The 23,412-nt window shown below is 38.3% G+C and overlaps 1 protein-coding gene across 2 annotated transcripts in view; it reads left to right on the forward strand.

Annotated features, from left to right (window-relative positions):
- The window catches only part of SYT1 (synaptotagmin 1), a 525,751-nt gene that overhangs the window by 383,686 nt on the left and 118,653 nt on the right, over positions 1 to 23,412 (forward strand). For both annotated transcript variants that reach the window (XM_078076347.1, XM_078076348.1), the window contains exons 7-8: positions 1,868 to 2,035; positions 5,236 to 5,403. In XM_078076347.1, the coding sequence (XP_077932473.1) occupies positions 1,868 to 2,035; positions 5,236 to 5,403 (336 nt within the window). The remainder of the gene's footprint in view (positions 1 to 1,867; positions 2,036 to 5,235; positions 5,404 to 23,412) is intronic.

Raw genomic sequence — 23,412 nt, forward strand, 5'->3', positions numbered from 1 at the left:
AATTGCACTGATTTTTTTTTACTCAAATATAATGAGTGCTTTTACTGTTCCCCTTCTAGCAAACATCAAATTTTGACAAAGGTATTTTATTCTGAGGATCTAGAAGATTCTACCTGATGAAATATTTTTTAATTAGTATGCATCAATTTTTTCCAAGTGTTTTCAGCTAATCTGATTTATAAAATGGTTCCTATGAATCATGAAAAGATAAAGTCTGAGGAATTTTATTTATTAAGCTGTAATCAAATATACATGTTTGCTTACCAAAACTAAAAGTCAACCCTAAAATGCTCTAAATGAGAAGCTTTCATGGCAGAGGGAAATGTGATACTTGTCTCTCAAGCAGAAGGGGAGGAGGGGGGGTTAGAAGTAATTCCACCCCTTATCAACAAAATATCCAAAAATCTTTAAACTATAAGTTATCTAGGTTTAAGGAGTTTAGGTTATAGCACTAGTGCATTCCCTGCCCAAAAGAACACTCATTTCAAAAAGTGAGAAGGAGAAAATAGAAACTTGCTTATTCACATTGCTATCTACAGGCAAATTCCAAATACCAGTGGCAAAGCAAGAGACAAACTGTTTGCTTTACTAATCGTGTCTTTATAATCTGATGTCTATTTTAGCTATTCTTTGACCATCCGTATTTTATATACCTACAATCCAGCACTCTTATTCCTACTGTTGTTATGATGATGTCACTAACATATTGAGCATTAAAATGGAAACAACAGTCATTCAGAGTATTGGTCCTGGTTAAAAATTGAGCCAACTAGCCAAAGCGCTCTTACAAACATGGTAGGTCAGTTTTACAAAAAATGAATGTGACTTTTTTTTTTTTTTTTTTTAAAGAAAGTGAATTGCATTTCCACTCTATTTGGCTAAAAAGGCACAGGCTCCAATTTTTAGGCCTGATGTGAAAAGCTATAATGTAACCACATTTACTGACAAGTATGTCTTAAATAACCTTGAGTAAGAGTCTACTTTTGTTTCCCATGGGAATATAAGCCAGTCTGTTGATACAAAATGTCTGATGACAGAGCATCTGGAAGAGTCCACTCACACCTTTTATTTTCTTACCAAAAATAACAATGCCAGCCTACACTCACATTCATAAGTAAGACAGGAATGTATCACTGAGAAAACAGACATGGAGAAATCTCTGCATTTGAAAAAGAAAAATCAGAAACTTAGTCACTTAGCATTAAAAACCATATCTGTAATTTTACATTCATTTATGTGAAACCAAAATTATACTTCTTTGACTCCATGTCCTAGATTTAATTTCAGAATAAATAATAACTTTACTGTAAGTTAAAATAAAAAGTAGGCATCGTACAAATACAGGTCAAATATGATAGAAACTTGCTTATCTTATTTTTATCACAAAATATTACCCAATTTCTAAGAAATTTCTATTTTGCTGGTTTGAAGCTTTGAGTTCAGAATAAAAATTTCCTACATTATAATCACAGACTTGTTATTGTTTAACAATTTATTTCCACTTACAAATCACGCCCTGGAAAGAAAAATAATGCACAAGGGCTTTTAGCAACTGGAAAGTTATTTGATTGCAACCCTTTTGCAAATATGACTTCCATATTTAACTGTAATCAGCAACCTTTTAAAAAGCCTCTTTTGTGCTGAAAACCAGGCTTCCTAGAGCCTGCATCTGTCATAATTAGGTTTCTGAAGTCTATATGGCTTGCTTCATTTGCCTTCTGTGTTTAGATTGATAAGAGAAATAGTTTATTAAAAGCAAAGAGGAAGAGAGAGAGAGAGATCACAATATGCAACATCGCGAACAAGTCAATCTTCTCCAAAATGTCCACCAATGCTTATGTTTGCTGTATTCTGTCTCTCATTTCAGCTGCTGGTAGGGATTATCCAGGCTGCTGAGCTGCCCGCCTTAGACATGGGGGGCACATCGGATCCCTATGTGAAAGTGTTTCTGCTACCTGATAAAAAGAAGAAATTTGAGACAAAAGTCCACCGAAAGACCCTTAATCCTGTCTTCAATGAGCAATTTACTTTCAAGGTATTTTTTTTTTTTTGTACTTACTAATAACTTTTCCTCTGTGGTTTTCAAGACCAATCTCATCCTGACACATACATAGACGTGCACATGGCCCCTTGTTCAGAGGCTCACAGATGAGTTTGCTCAGAATATTCAAAATTCTTAACTTCAGTCCAGTGAGGATTCTGTACTGCATTTAGATGTGGTCAAAGTGGGATTCGGCTCAGCCATTTCAGAATAGAATATAGCCTGGAAGATGACGGGGCTGTCATTTCACATCTACAAAGGAAGGTCAGCTATCGGTGAGCCAATAGACTTGAACGTGTCCCCCTCTCTAAAATAAAGCCCAAGGAAGAATGAAATTATTCTTTTTCTAAGTCTCGAAGTTCCTGAAAATAAACCACAATCTCAGAACCGAGTAAGCTGTGTTCCACTGTTTAAATGGTACAAATTGGTTTTATTCTCATTGCAAAATTCTGTGTATACAGGGGTAATCCGAGCACACAGAAACCATTCTTAACCTATCAATAAAAAAGGATAGGAACCCCTTGTTTTTGCACATTTCTAGCATTTTCCCTCAACTGTCATCTTTTCCCTAGTGTTCTTCATCTTGTTGAGACACCTCAGTTGACAATCACCAAGAGAGATTCTGGCCATAAGATAATAACTGGACAGGAAAACGTGCTCTGCGGGCCTCGGGCATCTCTGCATACACAAGTTCCGTAGCTCTTGTCTTGAAGTCATGCATAAAAACAGTGCTTTGGTAGCTATCTTTAATATATGAAAAAAAATTTTAAATTCATTACTTAAAATAATACATTTCTGAAAAATGAAAGGTCTGTAAATACGCCAGCAGGCAGATTCAGAATCCCTCCTCTATCAGCCAGCCTTCGCGAAAGCATGTGCCTCAAGTTGGCAAATACTGGGTATGAAATAAACGGATGAAACCAAGGGCATGAGTCATTTTCTCAAGCCCTGTTTCCAATTTCGTAAAAGAGCAGTGTCTTTCTCTTCACTCTGAAATTTGAGGTTTTAAGACAAAAAAAATCCCCAATGTCTTGTCAGTAATCTTTTCTAAAAAACTACACTTTTCTATACCCAGAGAGTTCATTTAGAGTAGCAATAAAAACATTCTGAAACTACTCCACTTACGAAGAACTAATCACTACAGCCAAAACACCACAAAACAAAATGAAAATAAAACTAATAAAATATTGCAAATGGTAATCACAGTCATACTATTTGACTATGTTTTAACCTCAATTTAGGTCAGCGTTTTCTAACCATGATTTAGTAAGCAGATTCTTAAATTTGTTGATTTACTAAAGGGGGCTTTCTGGTTTGAGTTATTCATATGTTAATTTAAAAAAATGTATTCCTAAAATCTGATGAAGAATTTCTGTGGCCTCATGAAGTTTAATTATTGAAGTTTTTAAATTGCCTATAAAATTTTATCAGGTTCCATTTTATTTCAAGAATGTTGATCAAACCATAAATCAACCCAAAGTGTAATATATTTTGATACACTTAAGAACCATGCTGCTGTTTCCAGAGAATTAGTTAATTTCACCAGTAGACCGTGTAGATTACGCGTCTTGAAATGCCAATAGGCAAGATGATAGAACAGAAGCACAACAGTTTAAAGAGGACAAGCTTTAAAACAGAGTTCAAATCCACTTGACATGAACTTGACATCCCCAACCTAAGTGTTGCTTCTTTTCCTCAAAACAAATTCCCACCTGAAGGAGCTACTAATCATTCAAATACTATAGAAGTGCCTACTGTGTCAGCACTCTGCTAAATGCCTCAAACAGCCCTGGGAAGTGGGCCCTACTATTATCACTATTTGGTAGATGAAAAGTGTGTAGTTGGTTCACTTGCCCCAGGTCCTTCAGCCGGAAAGTGGGAAAACCCAGGCCCGGGCCTGCCAAACCCCAAGCCCAGGTTTTCTGACTAAAGTTATTTCAATAGAATCACCAAAAAAAAAAAAAAAAATCCAGAGTAATTTCAGAAATAAGATGAAATTTCTCAGAGTTTATCCCTACTCTAAAATTCATCTCTTCCTTTGAAATTCAGTTTTGGGAAGGGTTTATTTTTTTCTTCTAAAATGAAAAAGGTATTGTTCCTCCTTTTTAATCAAAGTATTTTAATCAGATTCCCAATAGATGACAAGTAAGTGACAAAAAAACTTTTGAAAAACTAGAATTTCTTATACAGTTATAGTCAAATATGCTTCCTTCCCCCTCAATATATAGAGTTCACTGAGAAATGTTTGAGGGAGCAAAGACAACCATTTGCACCGATAAATAAAAATTGATCAAAACTTCAATACAGGTCTAAACAATTTCTTAATTAGGCATTTCTACCCAATTACTGAAGCGTAGCTTAGATTGCACTACTTTCCCTGAATATTAAAAATGTCACTAATAAAAATCCCAACCCATAGCATCTGTCCCAGATCTATCTGAACAGCTGGAGAATTCGTCAGTTCTGGGCCTTTTGCCACGACTCATCCTAAAAAGTGTCATACCTAAGAAGGAACTTCAAGATCTATATTATAATGCATCTCTGATATTTAAGACATCAATTTTATAGTCAGTTCCTGTCAATCAGTAAATTATTTTAGGGAGTAGGTGAGGCAACTTGTGAATTTCGTTTCAATCCTTTCTGACTCCTAGCATATCTTTTTATAAATCACTGCTCCATTCAACTGTGCCATCCAAATGGCTTGAAAGAGTTAATAGAACTTTTGAAACAAGTTTTCTACCCCAAATAAGCTGAAAATATAACTGATAACAATAACAAAATATTCTACAAGTAAAACTTACACAGTCAAGCGCAATTCGCTTGGTTTATTCTTCTATCAAACAAATTCCCACCTGATCATTCTAATCATTCAAATGATAAATATTTAAGTGCCTACTGCATGCCGACACTGCTAAATCTTAAAGTGTTTATAGCATGACTAATAGTAAGTCTCATTATCAGTAATACTAATTGCTTCTAAAACTTTAGGATAAAGTGATAAGATGACTATGGTTAAGTCTCTATTTTCTCCCAATTTGAGCCTCAAGCAGTTATTCAAATGATTCCTTTTTTTTTAAAAGCACAATTATCCTCATTTTGTTTCTGCAACTAAATATTAAAATTAAACACTATAACCAAGTCATCCATTTTAAGCATTTTTGTGACCAGATTTTTATCCTCATCTCTTTATTTAGGTGCCCTACTCAGAATTGGGTGGCAAGACCCTGGTGATGGCCGTGTATGATTTTGATCGTTTCTCCAAGCATGACATCATTGGGGAATTTAAAGTCCCCATGAACACAGTGGATTTCGGTCATGTAACTGAGGAGTGGCGTGATCTGCAAAGTGCTGAGAAGGAAGAGGTAAGGAAAATAGTAGCATTTCTAATATGACAAGCTGTACTCACCAGTTGCTACTCACATAAGAACCTATTGAGAGACGCTCTCTACACAGGATGATGTGGGCCTCCAGCTGCTGACAGCTGGGAAAATAGGGTTAAGGGATTGATTGCATCACCCCATTAAAAAGGATACAGTTCTTCTGGGCTTATTTGAAAGAAAAGAGAAAGATCTGTGCCCGCCGTGTCTATAGATAATTTCCGGGACACACACACACACACACATGCCCACTATCTGCTTCTAAAAAGCTTACAAAATGCCAGACACGCACACATCTACTTCTTTAAAGTGAAAAATCATCTTATTCTTTGTATCTTTCCACAATCATTTCATGTTTTCTACATAGGTTATGTAGCTATTAAACAGAAATAAAATAGCACTTTTCCCTTGATTATGTCTGCATATCACAGACCATTCATTGTTTCCCCTACAGATATCAGAGCATGATGGGTGGAACATCAAATATAATTCACAAAGGCTGATATTAAATCCATTTTTTAAATGACTCACATTTTTATAGTACTCTTGTTGTTTTTTCCCCAGTTTTCATAGTTCAGCCCAGGATTTTTCTGTGATTTAAAAAGGGAAGTTCAATATCTTTAGTGCATTTAAACTAGATAATAATCAATTCGATTTGATTATGCTAGGCCTGCCTAGTGTTTTTTTGTGCAAATGTCTCAATAGGCCAATATCAGAAAGGCAAACAACTCTAGCTTCCCTGAATTCCTAAAGCAGCTCTTTTCTCCAGCCATTTTTGGGGTCCTGACAATCCCTTGGTTGATTATAAGCCCAAGAGATTGTCAACAGCCTCCTTCAGTGAGGCTCCATAGAACAGTGTCAAGTGTGATCACGTCGGGGCCACCAGGGAGATCAAAGAGAGGCCCAAGCCCTCAGAGAAATTCAACCAAGCCCATCACCTGGGAGTCCTCTCAACCCAAGATTTTCTGTGACCAATGTAACTAAGTGAGGTTTTAGAACAGGTTTGTTGATTGCTGTACTGAAATCGAATCTTATTAGTCCTCCAAAATTATTATGTAGTTGTAAAAAAGGAATAAAAGGTATTTGAGTTGAGCTCTGCTTTCCTTTTGGAAAGAAAGATATATAACTTAACCAAATATGTTAGTCGAAATTAGATTCGTGGATACTGAAATCAATTTAGCCCCACTGTGGATATCATTCAAAACCCACCCAAGGATAATATTGAGTTGGTAAATTTTGTTATTTTTATAAGTAGTTCTTCTCTTTGAGTGAACTAGTATCAATATTAAATCCAAGATCTGTTTGAAAAGAATCACTTGATCATAACGTTTCTATTGAAGAAAGTAATGAGCTATTTCATTGAATTATTTTATTTGACTGAAATATTTTACTTTGTATGTTCCTTGCAGTTGGGGTGCAAAGTGGGACCGTAACAAATATTCATTAATGGCAAGGTTCTTATTAGTTGACTGGTTAATGGTTAGCTTGTTGGTTGAGAATCAAAATATGACCCACTCATGCTTCACAATGGCTACCTGTCCAGAGTTCATACTCCCCACCTTCACCTGATAACTATCAAGCAGTATGGTATTCCAAGATCACACTTACTGGGTTTCTGAAAAGTTGGCAAATATTTTTGCCTGAGTTAAGAAAATGTTTCAGAAAAAAAAAGAAAGAAAAGAAAAGAAAAGAAAGAAAGAAAGAAAGAAAGAAAGGAAGGAAGGAAGGAAGGAAGGAAGGAAGGAAGGAAGGAAGGAAGGAAGGAAGAAAGGAAGAAAGAAAGGAAGAAAGAAAGAAAGAAAATGTAAAAGCCATCAAGCAGTTTTCCTCTTTCAAAAATTCTTTGAATACGGGCAGAGTTTGAGACTTGACAGTAAGCTGACAGGCTTGACTCTAGAATCTAAAAGAGTAGATAGACTGCCCAAAAAGAATCACATTTTTCTTCTCACTCTCTTACTTGCCCTCTTTCTCTCTCTTCTATTTCTTCCTTTCTTCTTCCATGTCTTCTCTCCCTATCTAAGAAAAAATATGTGGATATTTACTATATATTGCTACATTTCCGGAACTGTGTAGGTACTAAACAAAGTGAAACAGGTAGACACTGCTCCTGCTTTCATGGTATATGGTGTGGTCTCCTTTTCCTTCCTCACGCCAATCTTTGCTTTGCTTATTGTCAGTGACCCTGGTTTCTGGAAATAGTCCTGTCTGGAAGATCAAACACTCCTGCGTTTCAATTCTGACAAGTCCATTTACCAGCTCAGAGAACTTGGACATGTCACTTAAGCTCTCTAAAATTCAGTCTGTTGATCTAGAAAGTGGTTGACCATTATCTACCCCTTGTCTTACAGATTAAGTAGGAGAGAGTATAAAGTGCCCAGTATAGCCTGGTATGTGTAAGTGTCCAATAAGCAAGAGATCTCCCATTCTTTCTTCTTGGCCAATCTTTTTTGTGTTCTTTCACTTTGTTTTTACCTCCCTATTCACCCTGGCCTTTTCCCTCTATCCAAATCTACTTCTCTCTTTTTCTCACCACCATTGTATTTACCGAATGTCTCTGTAAGTTTTTAATGGTAAATAATTCTACAACTACATTTTTAAACTCTTGAGCCTTTCCTCTTTGATATCAACTTAGGAATAGTAATTTTTGGTTTGAAGTTGAGTGACTATTTCCTTTTATCATGATATAGGAAGCCTCATAAAACAGATGTCTGGTTTATGAACTATCTCTGCATGACTAGAACCAGATATAAAGTTCCTCATAATAAATGAAGTAAGATTCCAATCACGTTCTTATACCTGAATAAGTACTTATTCTCACTGATATATGCTCTATTTTTTTTCATGCTACTGTCCATTAACCACAGAAAATTATAGCTGTGTGAATAAATTGTAGTCTCAGATTGACTTTGGTTCTCACAAATTTAAAGATATTGTTTTTTCCATTTTACATCAACATTCTGTTCATGATTTTCATTTTCTTTTATCTAACAGTATTAAGTGTTGTTTTAAATATAATGAGTGAGGGGCGCCTGAGTGGCGCAGTTGTTTAAGCGACTGCCTTTGGCTCAGGTCATGATCCTGGAGTCCCGGGATCGAGTTCCGCATCGGGCTCCCTGCTCGGCAGGGAGTCTGCTTCTCCCTCCGACCCTCCCCCTCTCATGTGCTCTCTCTCTCTCTCTCTCTCTCTCATTCTCTTTCAAATAAATAAATAAAATCTTTAAAAAAAGAAAGATAATGAGTGAAATGGGGAAGGAATTCAAGAAACAGCTTTGGAATCTAGAAACTGAACCATTCATCACAGTAGTCTGGTTCAGGTTGACACTTGGATTTAAGCAGGTTAAATCCAACCCACTGAGATCCAACCCTGTGATTTTGGCTTTGTTGCCAGAAAGTAAAAAATTATAAAAGTCATAAGATGATGAAGCAATTATGTAAGTTAAAAAATTGTTATTTTAGTGATCAACTAAATGTGCAAGCAATTTAGGGGGAAAAAAATGGAAGTAGCCTTATCTGGAAGTGACCAAGCACATGTTGAAAATGTAAAGGTGTTTGAAAGAGATAAGCTATGCCAGGAAGAGCCCTAACAAGCACACGGCTCCCACTGTTAGATTCCAGCCCCTAGGAAAAGCATCTCTGACCAGGTTTCTATTCTGACTTGATAAATTTCCATGACACAGTCAAAGCCACCTTACTGGTTTAAGTTCACTCAAGTTCTCTCTCCTTCCACCTCCCAACAGATGAAGATGGAATTTGACTTTACAGACCACTAGACCTTTTTCTTCCTTTTGTTTCTTTAAAACAGAAATGTACATCCTCTGAGTGGAGACACAGTAACATAAAGCTTTTCCTTATTTTCCCTTTTTTAGTATAGGGCCTCAAAAATCATCCTTTTACAAAAGGTTTTTAATCACCCATTTGCAAAAGATTTCTACTGTGTATAAGCTCAGGCTATGTTTTTGAGATTTTCTTTTTAATCATTCAAAAAATATTGATGCCGCCCACAGGTCAACCCTGAACCCAGCCTTCCTACTTTTACAATAGTCCATTAAAGTGATACATCTACTTAATTACTTCAAATGTTACAATCAATGGCTATAATTCCATTTTTCTTTTTAAATTTTATTTATGATTTTAGAAATTGTCTCAGTTCTGCACCCCAGCATCAGATATATTTTTAAAGCACTTAGATCCTTATTTTTTTAGCATTTTATCCCTAATTTTTTAAATGTATTTTTAGCATTTTGTCCCTTATTTATTTTTAACCTCTACTACTACTTATCTCTAAAGACAGCATAAGAAATAGATACTACCAGAAAACAACTGAGCTTTTTTTTATTTTTGAGCATATCTGTCTTATGACTTTACCAGTGCTGGGGTTTTTTTTCCCTCCATTAGAGAATAAGTCTATCACCTCTGGTTTGTGTAGAATTCGTTAAAGAGTAATTTTTAAATGAGATTCTGTAATCCAGTGCAAATGGAAAAAAAATTGATTGCTGAATTAAAGCTAGTTGGGACATAATTTAATTAGTATCCAAGCAGAAGGGAAGAGAAACTACTTTAGTGTCTTAATAGAAAATCAATTTTGCAACAAAATTTCACATTTTTAAGCCTAATTAGAAAAACATTTACTTCACAGAAAAGCATTTGGACAATACATATTCAGTCAAATGGCAAAAGTTATTCAGCCTCCAACGGTCAATTACTTGATATTTCTTTGGAATGGGTTAAAGTCATTATTCCTTGTGACATCTTTTATTTCCAAAGATCATAAAAGAACTGATGTTATTTCTAAGTATACTTAGCAGTCAGAGGATAACTCATACCATCTGAGAATCTCTGCACAACAAATCAATGCCCTGAATGGAAATCCTCACAAAAGGTTAACTGGTGGAATTTTAAACATGGATGCCAAAAATAACCTTCCTTGTCATTCACAAGCTATCACATTAGAGAAATCCAACAAAGACACTTATTTTGATCCATAACATTACAGAAAGTTATATTTATTTGTATTTGTTTCCTTGTTCATTGCCTATCTTTCCCCCCAAGACTATAAGCTCCATCCCAGCAGTGGCCATACCTATTGTTCCCCACTATGAAGCCAAGTTTGAGCACAGAGGCAAGCACACAGTAGGTGTGCAGAAATATTTTTGCTTGAAGGAACGGGGGAAGATGTTTATTATACTGTGAAATATTTCAAAATTCCCTTTTTAAAGTCCATATCAGAGCGCCTGGGTGGCTCAGTTGGTTTAAGCGACTGCCTTCGGCTCAGGTCATGATCCCGGGGTCCTGGGATGGAGTCCCACATCGGGCTCCCCCTGCTCTGCGGGGAGTCTGCTTCTACCTCTGCATCTGCCTGCCACTCCCCCTGCTTGTGCGCTCGCTAGCGCTCTCTGTCAAATAAATAAATAATCTTTAAAAACCTTTAAAAAAAAACAAATGAAGTCATATTAATAATAGTAATTCTGTTCTTGTTTTAGAAATGAAGTCTAGAGTATTCTGAAAGCCTATCAACAAAATATCCTAGCATTAAACAATGAAAATGGTTTAATACCTTTTTGGGTATTTTGGTCTGTTTTTTTTTTTTTTTCCAAGATTTTATTTATTTATTTGAGAGAAAGAGAGAGAGCACGCACATGAGCAGGGGGAGGGGAAGGGACAGAGAATCTCAAGCAGACTGGGGGTCCAATGTGGGGCTCTATCTCATGACCCAGGAGATCATGAACTGAGCCAAAACCAAGAGTCAGATGCTTAACTGACTGAGCCACCCAGGCACCCCGTCTGTTTCTTTTAATTAAAAGAGAGGGATGATTAGCAAAATCACTGTTACTGCTTTTGTTGATGGTCATAAAAATGATGGTAAGTTGTTAAGGTTTATTCAGTATGTTGTTCTTCTCTGTAACGTTCTTGTCACCCTGTTTCCATAATGCACAGAGAGCTTGTGGTTTAGCTTAGTTTAACTTTATTTAAAGTTAAAGCTATAATGTAAGTCTCCACTTGCAACATGGAAATTTACCCAGAAGGAAGTGGAAAAGAATCAGCTCCAAGGAGAATTCAAAGAATGTGAACAAATATCTAAATTTATCATAGAGTATTTATTGCTAGTCAGATTTATAACACAGATATGATACAATGGTATTGAGTTGTCTTATATTAAGACCATGATGTATTTTAGTGCATTTAGTATATATGTGTTCATTTGATGGGACTTGGAACATAATTCCCTTTCAACTATTACAGAAGTAGAGTTGCCTTTGATTTTTTGGTATGTTTTTTGGCCAGCACTATGGTTTACTTGATTTTGAGTCTTTGGTCAGAATTTCAATCACCAATTATAAATGTATCATTGTACATAATAAGTATTGTCTGCTCCATGATGTGGTTTCTAAGAACATCAAAGGAAAAAGCAAATAACTTGAAATATCCCTCTAGTGTGTAGTATAACTTCATTGCCTTTCTAGTTAAGAAGACTTTTCATGCACAAATGGATGAAACCAAATCCTCACGTCACTGTTTCTAAATGAAAATTTAATATCATTTTATTTTTCATTGTGAATTCTCTAGAAAAGTGATCTAAATTTAGACTTTAAAGAATTAAATTGGGAGAGACAGACTCTGGGTATTTTCAAAATACCCTTTGATGACTTTCCATTGTCATCCTTTAACCTGCTGCATTACCCTCCCCCCTTCACAGCTCTCACCGCCCAGAGGCCTGTGTTCCCAGCCCTGCTCTCGTTTCCAAAATTCACCTTCATTAAAACTTACTTTAAATTCTCCACCTAAGCTATAAACACAAATAATAACAGCTACCCTTCACTGAGAGTCTACTGTGGGCCAACAAAAATAATTTTCACAACACTCTTCTAAATTGGATTATATCTGTTTTACAAAATGAAGGGATAAGACCTGAAGCCCAGGAAATTCCGAATCATTTGTCCAAGTTCAGACAACCCATGCCAGAGCCAAAATTCAAACACAGGTCTAAAGCCCACACTGGTTTCTATTTAACCACACCGTCTTCATTAGACGATCTTTTTCAGTCTTTTCAGCCCCTAAAATATAGCTGTAAATTCAATTTAAATGCACCAACAAAAAACCAACTGATGGGAACTAGTTTTTCTCAGCTTTGACTTATTTTTTCAGCATCTTCACATTTGGTCAGTTTGCTTTGACAACTTACAACTGGTGAAAGTCTACGTATATATTTTCCCTCTCAAATATTATAATATATTGCAAATGCATGTAACATAGCAAAAAGAAAAAAACAACAACTCTGGCATTTTGTTTCTTCTTAATACTTCATAAATACTCAGCATGAATTCCTGCCCAAGATACAAAGCCTTCAAATGCAAAGGCACAAACGTGTTATTATTCACTCATGAGTGCTGATGAACTTAATGAAGGCAGAGGAATTTCTCTTTCATTTAAAAAAAAAATAAGTAGAATATAAATTCCCATCCATTCATTTAAAATATATTAAATATCTGTGAATTTAGTATATAAAAGTATATCATAAAGTATATGAAGTATACAAAACAGAAAATTAAGACTCACATATGGGAAGTGGCAATAATGGTAACAAAACTTTACAATCCAAAACAACCAAAGCTTCCAGAAGAGCAGAGTAAGAAGTGTAAATTCAAATGTACTGTATGTTTTAAGAAGAAAAGGTATGGGGGTGCCTGGGTGGCTCAGTCATTAAGCGTCTGCCTTCGGCTCAGGTCATGGTCCCAGGGTCCCGGGATCGAGTCCCACACATCAGGCTCTCTGCTCAGCGGGAAGCCTGCTTCTCCCTCTTCCACTCCCCCTGCTTGTGTTCCCTCTCTCGCTGTGTCTCTCTCTGTCAAATGAATAAATGAAATCTTTAAAAAAAAAAAAAAAAAAAAGAAGAAGAAAAGGTATGGACAGGGAGGCTCCACTGAAGACTTGAAAAAGGTGAACCAGTCTTTAAAACAGAGAATTTGAATAGGCAGAAAGAAATAGAGAATGCCTCCCAGAAGCGAAAAAAAAATCAGCACAAGCAAGTTTACAGAGTGGAGACCGCCAATAACAGGCCCAGCCCAGAGTGGAGTGAAAGCTTGAACAGATACCCTGCGATTGGGATAAAGGAGACTGAATGAAGTGGTGTAGTGACAGTTTGTCCCTTAATTATCAGATGGATGAATCTAGACTCAGGTCACCAAGTGAACCTTGTTCGTCCCAAGGACAAGAGCTGGACGAGAAAGGCCAGACCCACATCTACACTAAACACTCTACTAACTGCTTCTGTCACATTATTTCATGTACTTCTCGGGGCAGTCCTGTGGGGTAACTCTTCTTATCTCTATTCCACATATTAGAAAACATAATTTGCCCAGTGCCACCCAGAAAACAAGCAACAGAGCACAAATTTAGACCCACGTCTGCCTGAATCACAAGCCCATTTTTCTCTCTCCTCTGCCATATAGCCACTCGGTTGACTGAAGCTCAGTGAGTACAAGGATGCTGTCTCATTCACCTTATCTCCAGAGTCTATCACTGTGCCTGGAACACCTACAGTGCTTAAATATTTCCAAGTGAATTGAACAAATTAGAATGAAATGAGAATTTTATCAAACATACATCCTGAGTTATACCACCTTCAGGGAAGTGATCTTTGAAAGATGCCCAGTTATCCCAAGATACTGTTTATATGGTACCCCAAAATCTTTTAAATTCTATTTCCTCTCTCCAGAAGCCTTTCTCAGTGTACAGTACATTCTTTTCTCCTCAATATTGGCTTCTTTTTGTCTTCCCAAGGTACATTTTATTGAAATGGCCACAAACTATTTAGGGTCAAGTGCGAGTTGATGGTCAAATGGAGAAAAATAGTTTTAGTTACTGCAGTAAAATAAGAGGATGGATGTTCTTGTAAGATTTGTCTTCTGACTCCAACCAAAATGTTTTGAGCAGTTCGTGTGGTCTCTCACATGGGTCACTACGGGAAAAATTATTAGGAGATACAAGTTCTGATACATATAATTCTAAGGAATCTGTTGTTATAGAAACTGATGTAGGGGTTAGTTTTTCTTTATAAGAGTTTTCAATTGAATTTTGAATAAAGCAGAGCAGAGTGGTTTAGAAGCATGGATTTTTGAATATAGATTTGTAGAGCAGCAAATGAAGAGTGGGAGTTGAAATGGTTACAAACAGAAAACAAAAGAACAAGAAAAATGACATAGGTAAGAGCAGTCTTGCCTACATCAGGTTTATTATTGAAATAGTGAAGAGGTTTTTGAGTGGGAAGCAACGTGATCGATGCGGGAGAATGTCTAACCCTGTTGTCCCCTCCATCTTCCCCACATTTGGATCTTTTACAATGTAATCCTTTCTGCGGAGTTCATCATATGTTTTGGAACATTTTTTTTTATTATCTTGTTTTTGAATTCTTCAAATTAAATGTTTTTACCTTCTGTCTTACTCCTACCTCACTCTGAGCAGGCCAAATGTTTGTATTGTGAAATCTGTAATCCATTACAATGTGTTACTCTGCGAGGAGATGAAATGTCAGCAATTGAGTTGTACTATGTGTACTACAGAAAAAAGGAGAATGAGAACTCGCTGAAAAACACCAGCTTAAATAATTAAAAGATCAAAGAGAAGGAGCACCCACACCCACACTTACTTGTTTTAAACAAGGCTGTAAGGTTTTTTTTATGAATTTTATGAACAAGAGTCTTTAAATTATTGAGTTACATTTATTCATTTATTCTTTTATTTATTCAACATGTATGTATTAAGTCCCTTTTCTGAGCCAGAGACCATTCTAGTTTTCAGGAATACAACAGTGACGAAGACAGACCCATTAAGCTTAGTCAGTTATACTTTTATGGTGACACAGCACTGTAGGGGAGATTAAAGCTCTAGCCCTGGACTCGACCTACATGGACCCAACCATGATTCCACTTGCTATTGGGCTTGTTACTTAACCCTTCTGTAAAATGGCTTATTACCCACCTACATAAGCAAAGATACACTCTAAGTGAGATCATTCACATGAAGCACTTAGAACAATTCTTGGCACCTAATAAACTGAGTAAATGTTATTCTTATTGCTGGGAACACAGACGAGTGCCCTTCTTTCCTTGCCAGGGGAAAAACCATCACTCTGACCACTAGACCTGTAGCTTTCATTTGTGAAGAGACTTGGACAGACTCAGGGTTCAGAGGGCATTGTCATGCACAGTTTTGATCGAAAGGAGGTGTCTGAGCTTAGACCCCCCCCCCCCGAGAGACTGTGGGGCATGAAAAGAGGTCCTAAATGACAACGCAGGGTAAGGCAATTCAACTCCTAAGCATATACCCAAGAAAAAGGGAGGCACATGTCCACACCAAAAAAAAAAAAGAAAAAAAAACTGTAGGAGAATGTTCATAGCAGTATTTTTTTAACTGCCAAAATGCAGAAAGAACTCAAATTTCCATCAGCTGGTAAATAATTCAACAACAGAGTATTATTCAGCCACACACACAAAAAGGAATGCAGCACTGACAAATGCTACAACAGGGATGAACCGGAATAGGCAAATCCACACACAGAAAGCAGACTGATGGCTGTCAAAGGCTGGGAGGTGGAGGTGGGAGGGGAGGAATGAAGACCGCTAATGGGTATGGGTTTCTTTGTGGGGTAATGAAAAATATTCTAAAATTAGGGAGTGGTGATGGTTACACAATTCTGCAGATACCAAAATCCACCGAATTAGACACTATAAGAGGGTGAATTTTATGTTAGGTGAATTTTATCTCAGGAAAGCAGTTTTTTCAAAAGTGTTTCAAGCACTGAAACCCTAAATATGGAAGCATGATGTTTGATGTTGATCCAGAGCCCCCACGTGAAACCGCACTCAGGGATGCTGGGAGTTCTTTCTGATATTGTTTGAAAAGTTCAGAGAGGTTTCCTCAAAATATTCTAGTTTCCCTTTGAACCATAGCATTTGTCTCCAAGATCATGCTCCTCACCACACGGCTCTTGAGATAAGGTCAACACTAAGACCCCATGGGTTGGAAAGAACGCAGGCCGAGGCCCAGGCCATGTAGCTAGCCAGTGAGAACTCAGCATTCCAACACCGGTGTTTCTGATTCCAAAGCCATTTTCTACTGGTCTGTACCCCTTGAGGTAGGAAGTTTTAGCCTTAATTCTCCTGACGTATAAACATTGTTTGAAATATGAAGATTAATCCTTTTACAGTCTGTCTTTACACCATAGCTTCTCAGATTCCCCAAGTCATTTAGTTGCTCTTTTCTGGACTTTTTCTAGCAACATTATGCCTTTTTTGAGGTAGAAACTGATACATAATAAAATGCACTCCTATGAAATGTACATTTCAATGTGTCTTCGCAGTTTTGTTGGGCGGTAAAACCACCACTCCCGGCAAGCTGCAGAATGTTTCTTACCCCCAAAAAAGTCCCACATGCCTCTTTGTCATCAATCCCCAGCCCCTAGAAGTAATCTGTTCTGCTTTTTCTCACCATGGATTAGTTTGCCTGTTCTTGAACTACATATAAATGGAATCATGCTAGTTGGGGTCTAGCTTCTTTTGCTCCAGATACTTCTGAGATCCTTCATACAGTCTCTCCTTATAACTTAGTGTTCTATTGTATGAATAGACCACATTTATCCACTTTTGTGTTGATGGACTTTGGGGTTGTTTCCAATTTTGAATTATGGTGAACAAAGCTGTTGTAAATGTACTTGTCCAGCTTTCAGTGGAGGTGTAGGTCTCCTGCTTTTTTAAGCTAAAGTGACCAGAAGCCCAGGTAATAGTCTCTATAGGAATGCACTGTGATATTTACTATCTGGGATTCAATAGTATTTTCTTCTCATTTTAAGGGGCCTCCCTGGTGATGCTCAGCTCACTTTCATCTTTGACCCTGGCAGTGTATTATCTGTGCTGTACCGCGCAGTTGGCACCTAGGCCTGTTCTCCAAGTGTGACTGCTTAGCCACCTAATGCTCGTACGTGGAGAGATACCTTGTTTACCTGTTCTGTTGACTGTGCATGTGGAGTGTGAGCTCCTTAGAAGGAAAGTATTTCATAATTTGCACATCATAGGAGTTAGCTCTCAGGAGAAAGCATGGCATGGGTTAAGTGAGGATGTAACTCAGTGTCCAAATCCCATAAACTTTCTGAGCCTCATTTTTTTATATGAAAAATGTAAAATAGATTATGTACATTGGCATTTGAAAATTTTTTGCCCCCAATGGTGTGTAGTAAATATACAGAGTTAGCAACCATTAAAACAACCTAATTTTAGGATATTTCCATCACCCCAAAAAGAAACTTCATGCCCATTTGCAATCACACCCATTCCTATCCCTTGGCCCAAGGCCACTGTTAATCTACTTCCTGTCTCTATGGATTTGCCTAGAGATTCTAGACTTTGCATATCTGTATAGTCCTGTAATATGTGGCCTTAAAAAGTCTAATGTCAGGAAGCCTGGGTAGTTCAGTCGGTTAAGCATCTGACTTTTGATTTCGGCTCAGGTCATGATCTCAGGGTTGTGAGATCAAGCCCCCCCCCCCCCCCCCGTGAAGCTCCATGCTGGGCATGGAGTCTACTTAAGATCCTCTATTTCCCTCTCCTTCTGCCCCTCCCTGCCCCAAACCCCCTCCCCCCCACCCTCACCTTGTGTTCACTCGCACACTCGCTCTCAAAAAAAAAAAAAATCTAATGCCAAATAAATTCCTAAAATAAATAGATATATTGAGTAATGAATCACTGTTTTGTGGGGGCAAAAGTCCATTGTTTACAATACTGTTTAATAGTTTCAGGAGTAGTTTTCGTCTTACTGTGGGGCCAGTGACAGGCAGTCTCAGGATCTCTGGGCCACTCCTGTCCCCCCTTTCCAGATTTCAGGTGCCTTCGGGCAAAGTGGAATGGCACCTGAGCTTTTGGAAAAGCTGATGGAAGAATTCTGTCGGTCTCCTTCAAACAGAACAATCCTGGCACTTGCTGTCTGACAGCTTTATCTCCTCTCTTCCCTGTTCATTGTCTCTTCACAGGAGGAACTCAGGGGACAAACAAACCATTTAGCTTACTTTTTTGTTCCACTTTTTTTTTTTAATTTTTTTATTGTTATGTTAATCCCCATACATTACATCATTAGTTTTAGATATAGTGTTCCATGATTCATTGTTTGTGCATAACACCCGGTGCTCCATGCAGAACGTGCCCTCCTCAATACCCATCACCAGGCTAACCCATCCTCCCAACCCCCTCCCCTCTAGAACCCTCAGTTTGTTCCACTTTTAATGTCCCTCGAGTCACTAATGATGTGCAATTTTCTCCTGAGATGGCCCGGGATGAATGTCAGAGTGCTCACTGGCATGTCTTTCTGCTGGGCTCCAGGATAGGGCAAACTTTTGGCTTGGAAAACAGGAGAGCCTGGGCCACCAGGAGAACCCAGAGCCCAACAAATCCAGCCATGAGCAAACCATCTACATATACGTTTAAAATGCTTAGAGGGCAGTGTTCTTAGAAGTGATGACTTTCATCCTAGAATGAGCCCCTGCTTTCAACATCCTTTCTGACGATAACTTCTAAATCAGTATCTCTTTTCACGTGGAACACAGTTTACGTTCAAGGACAATTTTCTGGACTTCAGGGAACACCAGAGTGTAGGGATGAGCATTTGGGAGTGAAACACAAGCCCCACGGACAATGCTATTAAAAAAGGAAGACTTTTTTTTTTTTTTTTTTGGAAAATACTTCTAGCCAAGTCTTCTCATTCTCTAAGTTTCAAACACTTTGGAATGTTGCAAGAGGTTGTGTTTACCAAAAGTTAACCAACTGCCCTTCAGTTTAAAATGTTATTTCTACATAAATAAATCAATATTCTGACAAGGTACTCCCCTGAAGTTTTGCTTTCTGCTAGTGTTTAAGGAGAGAAGGGGGGGAAATTTCTGGAACCAGCACGTCAGGAATAGTCTGTTCTTAATTGTATCTCAGTGTCAAAAAGTGAGATTAGAATTTAAAATAGGTCAAGAGTCTGGAGTTTTAGGTTTTGATTTTAGAACACGTTTTTCAACAGCATAAGTCAAAGAGGGAATGCAGACAGCCTTTGAAATACTTGCCTAATATAAAATCAACATCAATGTTTAACTTAGATTCTGAGGAGAGACGCGCACGCTCTGTTTGAGGTCACTGACTTTCTAAGTACTATCATACTGATATTTTGTTTATATTGAGGCCATGTTTGAAAATTACATGAGGGTTCTGGAACCTGCATGTCACAGTAGCCTTGCCTAATTTGGGGGGGGGGAAGTCATTCATGTTTCTATTTGGTACACTGTATTTGCAAAGCTCTGTTACCTGGAAAAATCAGGTAGAGCAAAACTTACCATATTTAAATTCACATCTCGAGTGTTTATATGAGCCAGGCACTGTGCTAAGTATGGAAGCTCATTTACTCCTCACAGCAACACTATGGGTAGGTATGATTATTATCCCAAATTCATAGACAAAGAAGCCGAAACTCAGAGAAGTTAGAAATCACACCTGGTCCTACAGCTAATGGGATGGCTGAAACTCAGATTTTTGTCTGACTCCCAAAACTCATCCTTTATGCTAGACAGCCTCTGAGAATGAGGTTCTAGAGCCCTGTGCTAGGGATATTTTAATCTGCAAACCATGAACACACTGCACACGCCCTACAGTTTGTCTCCCTGACTCTGTTCTCCCAGCTCCCAGGCCACTACCCCGCTGTGTGTGGGAAGCTACAGCTGCCTGCCTGGGTTCGACACCCCTTATTCCCAAGTCTCTGAACTGCTCCCAAACTTTCTGGGTCAGTCTCTGTGGCAGAGATAAATCTGGGGAAGACCCCACAGAAGAGCTCCAGGTTTCTGCTCCCAAGTCTCTCCATCCCATCCTCTGATGTGTTCCATTCCGTCATGCTGCAAGTTCCTGGAAACAGGAAATCATTGCTTCCATGCCTTTCTTTTGCTGCCTTTCCTTACGGCAGGAATGAGGATGAACAGGGAGCAGGATGGCCTACCTTGCAATCATACATAAAACACTAAAGATTAAGGAAACATTTTAATGTTCTCCAAACAATGTTTAGATACACTTGAATGTAAGATTTTTTTTTTTTTTTTTGCGCTAAACAAGATACCTTTGTATGCTTAGAGTTCTCTAGGCCCCTGTGATTCACAAAGCAATCTTTAGAAGAAGCTCCTTATTAACACCCTATGAGGAAAATCACATATCGAGCTCTGCAGAATTATACAATTTTTGGTCATTGCTAAAATCATTTTTAAAGAGCCATCTGCCAAACATGGATGATTCCCCTATAAAATAATACAATTTGAAATATGGCACTGACTATCCTTCTAGATTTCCATTTCAAAACTAACTCTTATGAGAAAAAGAGAAAGGACAGAAAAAGCATGAGCTACATCTCACAAAACCAGATGATTACTAAATGCATGCCATCCCGTTCCCAATTTATTCTTTCTTCAAATCCAAATGTTTCCTATTTTGAAGAAGACATTGTAGCATTCCCACCTAGAGGTTTTCATGCCATCTTTATAGGAGTTACTTTAACCAGTTTCACATACAACTTAGCCAAATTTTTAAATACTATTTATGTCAGGTCTGAATTTTAGTGGGATAACCAGCCTATATGAAATGAGCAGTTGCTGGTATCGTTTTCAATCACAACTTTCAAAGCCCTGTACCAGTTGCTGCCAGGGCAGGATACCAGATCTAGCACCCTCTGTATCAGGTGATTTCTGGAGACCTTGATTCTCGCCACCCCCACACCCCCAAACCCAGCCTCTTCCACCTGCTAGCTTGCACTCCCTCTTCAGAAATTCCCTAATTTTGGCATTCCAATTGCTCACCAGTTTCCTTGGGAGGAAAAATAACTTACAAATTCAATTTAAATGTGAAATAAGTAAGTACATTAGCTCCGTGAAATCTCACAAACTGTGTGATAGTTAGCTAAGTTTGCAAATGAAGAAACTGAGGCTCACCGAGGCTAAGACACTGGTCCAAAAATCACATAATGAGGAAGGAGTGACCACATTAAAATCAATGGTTTGACTTGCTCCAAAGTCCACATTAATTATTATTTCTTCTACTTTTAAATTCTTTTAGAACAAGGACTTCACATCAAATTCCTAGCACTGGGAGTTAGGAATGATTAGAGGAATATATAAGGGATGCTGGTAATGAACTCACAGACATGCAGCACATGACTCTGGTGGTCTTTTCTCTTTTAAAAATGGATTGAGGAGTTGGCTGGGTGGCTCAGTCAGCTAAGCATCCAACTTTTGATTTTGGCTCAGGTCCTGATCTCAAGGTTGTGCAATTGAGTCCCACATGGAGGTCCATGCTCAGCGTGGAGTCTGCTGGAGATTCTCCCTCTCCCTTTGCCCCTCCACCTGTTCGCTCTTGCTCCCAACTCATGCACGCTCTAAAATAAATCTTTAAAAAAAATGGATTGAGGTTTTTCCTGAAGAAGCAATCAGTATCAGAATGGCGCCTCTTTAAATTACATGCGAGTTTGAGTTCCTGTTCTTCCACTCCCGGTGTGGTAAATAAAAGGAAATTGTTTATCTCAGTCACTGTTACTCCAAATACAACAGGACTAATCCTGAAGATAGAAAAGAGCTGAGATGTAGCTAAATATTTAGCAAGGCTGATTTAGTTCAGAGCTGCTGTTTGGGGCATTTGGCTTGAGTCTGAGAGAAGTAATTACACCAGGATGTGTCGTACAAGTAAGTCATCAGGGGATGATTTCATGGCAAAACCCAGTACACAATCTCAAGGATCAAACCTCCTTTCAGATCCTCACGTTCTACACCTAATGAATTCAATGCCTTGGGCTAGAACATAAGTAACTGGGAGCAAAAAGCAGCTCATCATTGTAATTTCTACAGGAAGACAATGCTTGGGACATGGAGTGATCTCTGAGTGGAGCACAGAGCCACTTGCCCAGCCATTAGTTAGAGTGCCAGGGCACCAAGTGGGAAGCAGAGGCTGGGAGCAGGTGGGGGAAGAGTGCGGAGCACTGTCTGTCTCCAGCCCAGGTGCTGACCGGCCATCTCTTCTGCACCACCCGGTCCAGCCCTGCCAACATTCTCTAAGAAAAGGCTTCAGGCTGCCACCTCTCTGGATAAAATTGTATGCACCTGATTCAGAATTGAGCATGGAAATGGTTCGTATCCTCAATGCTAGCTCTGACAAACCTCAACCAAGATTGTGTAAACATTAAGCTCCACTCTCTCAAAGAGTTTAAGACCTAAGTTATTCAAACGCATTCTGAGACTGTGACAATCAAGGACTAATCTATCCCCAAATAGAAACTGCTACTGACATCTTCTATGCCTCATCCTTCCAATTAAAAAGCTCTGAGATTACTTTCTTACTTAAAAGGTTGTGTCCGTTTGGATGATCTTTCATGGCCAATATATTTCAACATGCATTAATTCACATTTGTCCCCCAAAATGTAGATCATTAAGCAAGTGAGGAGTTTAAGATTTATATGATCTCAGTTCTTCTGAGTGTCGCAGTGACTATTATGAATATTGCCTCACATTTGCAGGACACCTCCATATGTGCTGGAGGCCACTGGACTCAGCCCTGTGCTTCTGAACCCAATTCTGCCCTCCCTCACGTCTCAGGGCTGTGGCCTCTGTGGTAGTCACCAATCAGATTTGGGCTCTCATAAAAGAACCAGAATCTCTTTCTCAGAGAGTGAGGGAACTGAGTAATTCGTGTCCATTTCAAATATCCATTTGAGGCAGCTCAGAATGACCTTCTGAAGACACTGAAGTCCAAATACAAAGAAAGGCATTCAAATGGCACATGGAAACCAAAAAGGACCCTCCCGACAGTGCTCAGTGTTGAAACAGATTATCTAAAAGAGCCTAGCTCTCTGGAGGGTTTTTAAAAATAAGAATTGGGACATGGGTCTGTAGTCCTGCTCCAAGGTAAGGGAATAGACAGGGCGATCTCTCTCATGGGATCTAGAAG

Source organism: Halichoerus grypus, chromosome 6 (assembly GCF_964656455.1).
Source record: "Halichoerus grypus chromosome 6, mHalGry1.hap1.1, whole genome shotgun sequence".
NCBI lineage: Eukaryota > Metazoa > Chordata > Mammalia > Carnivora > Phocidae > Halichoerus > Halichoerus grypus.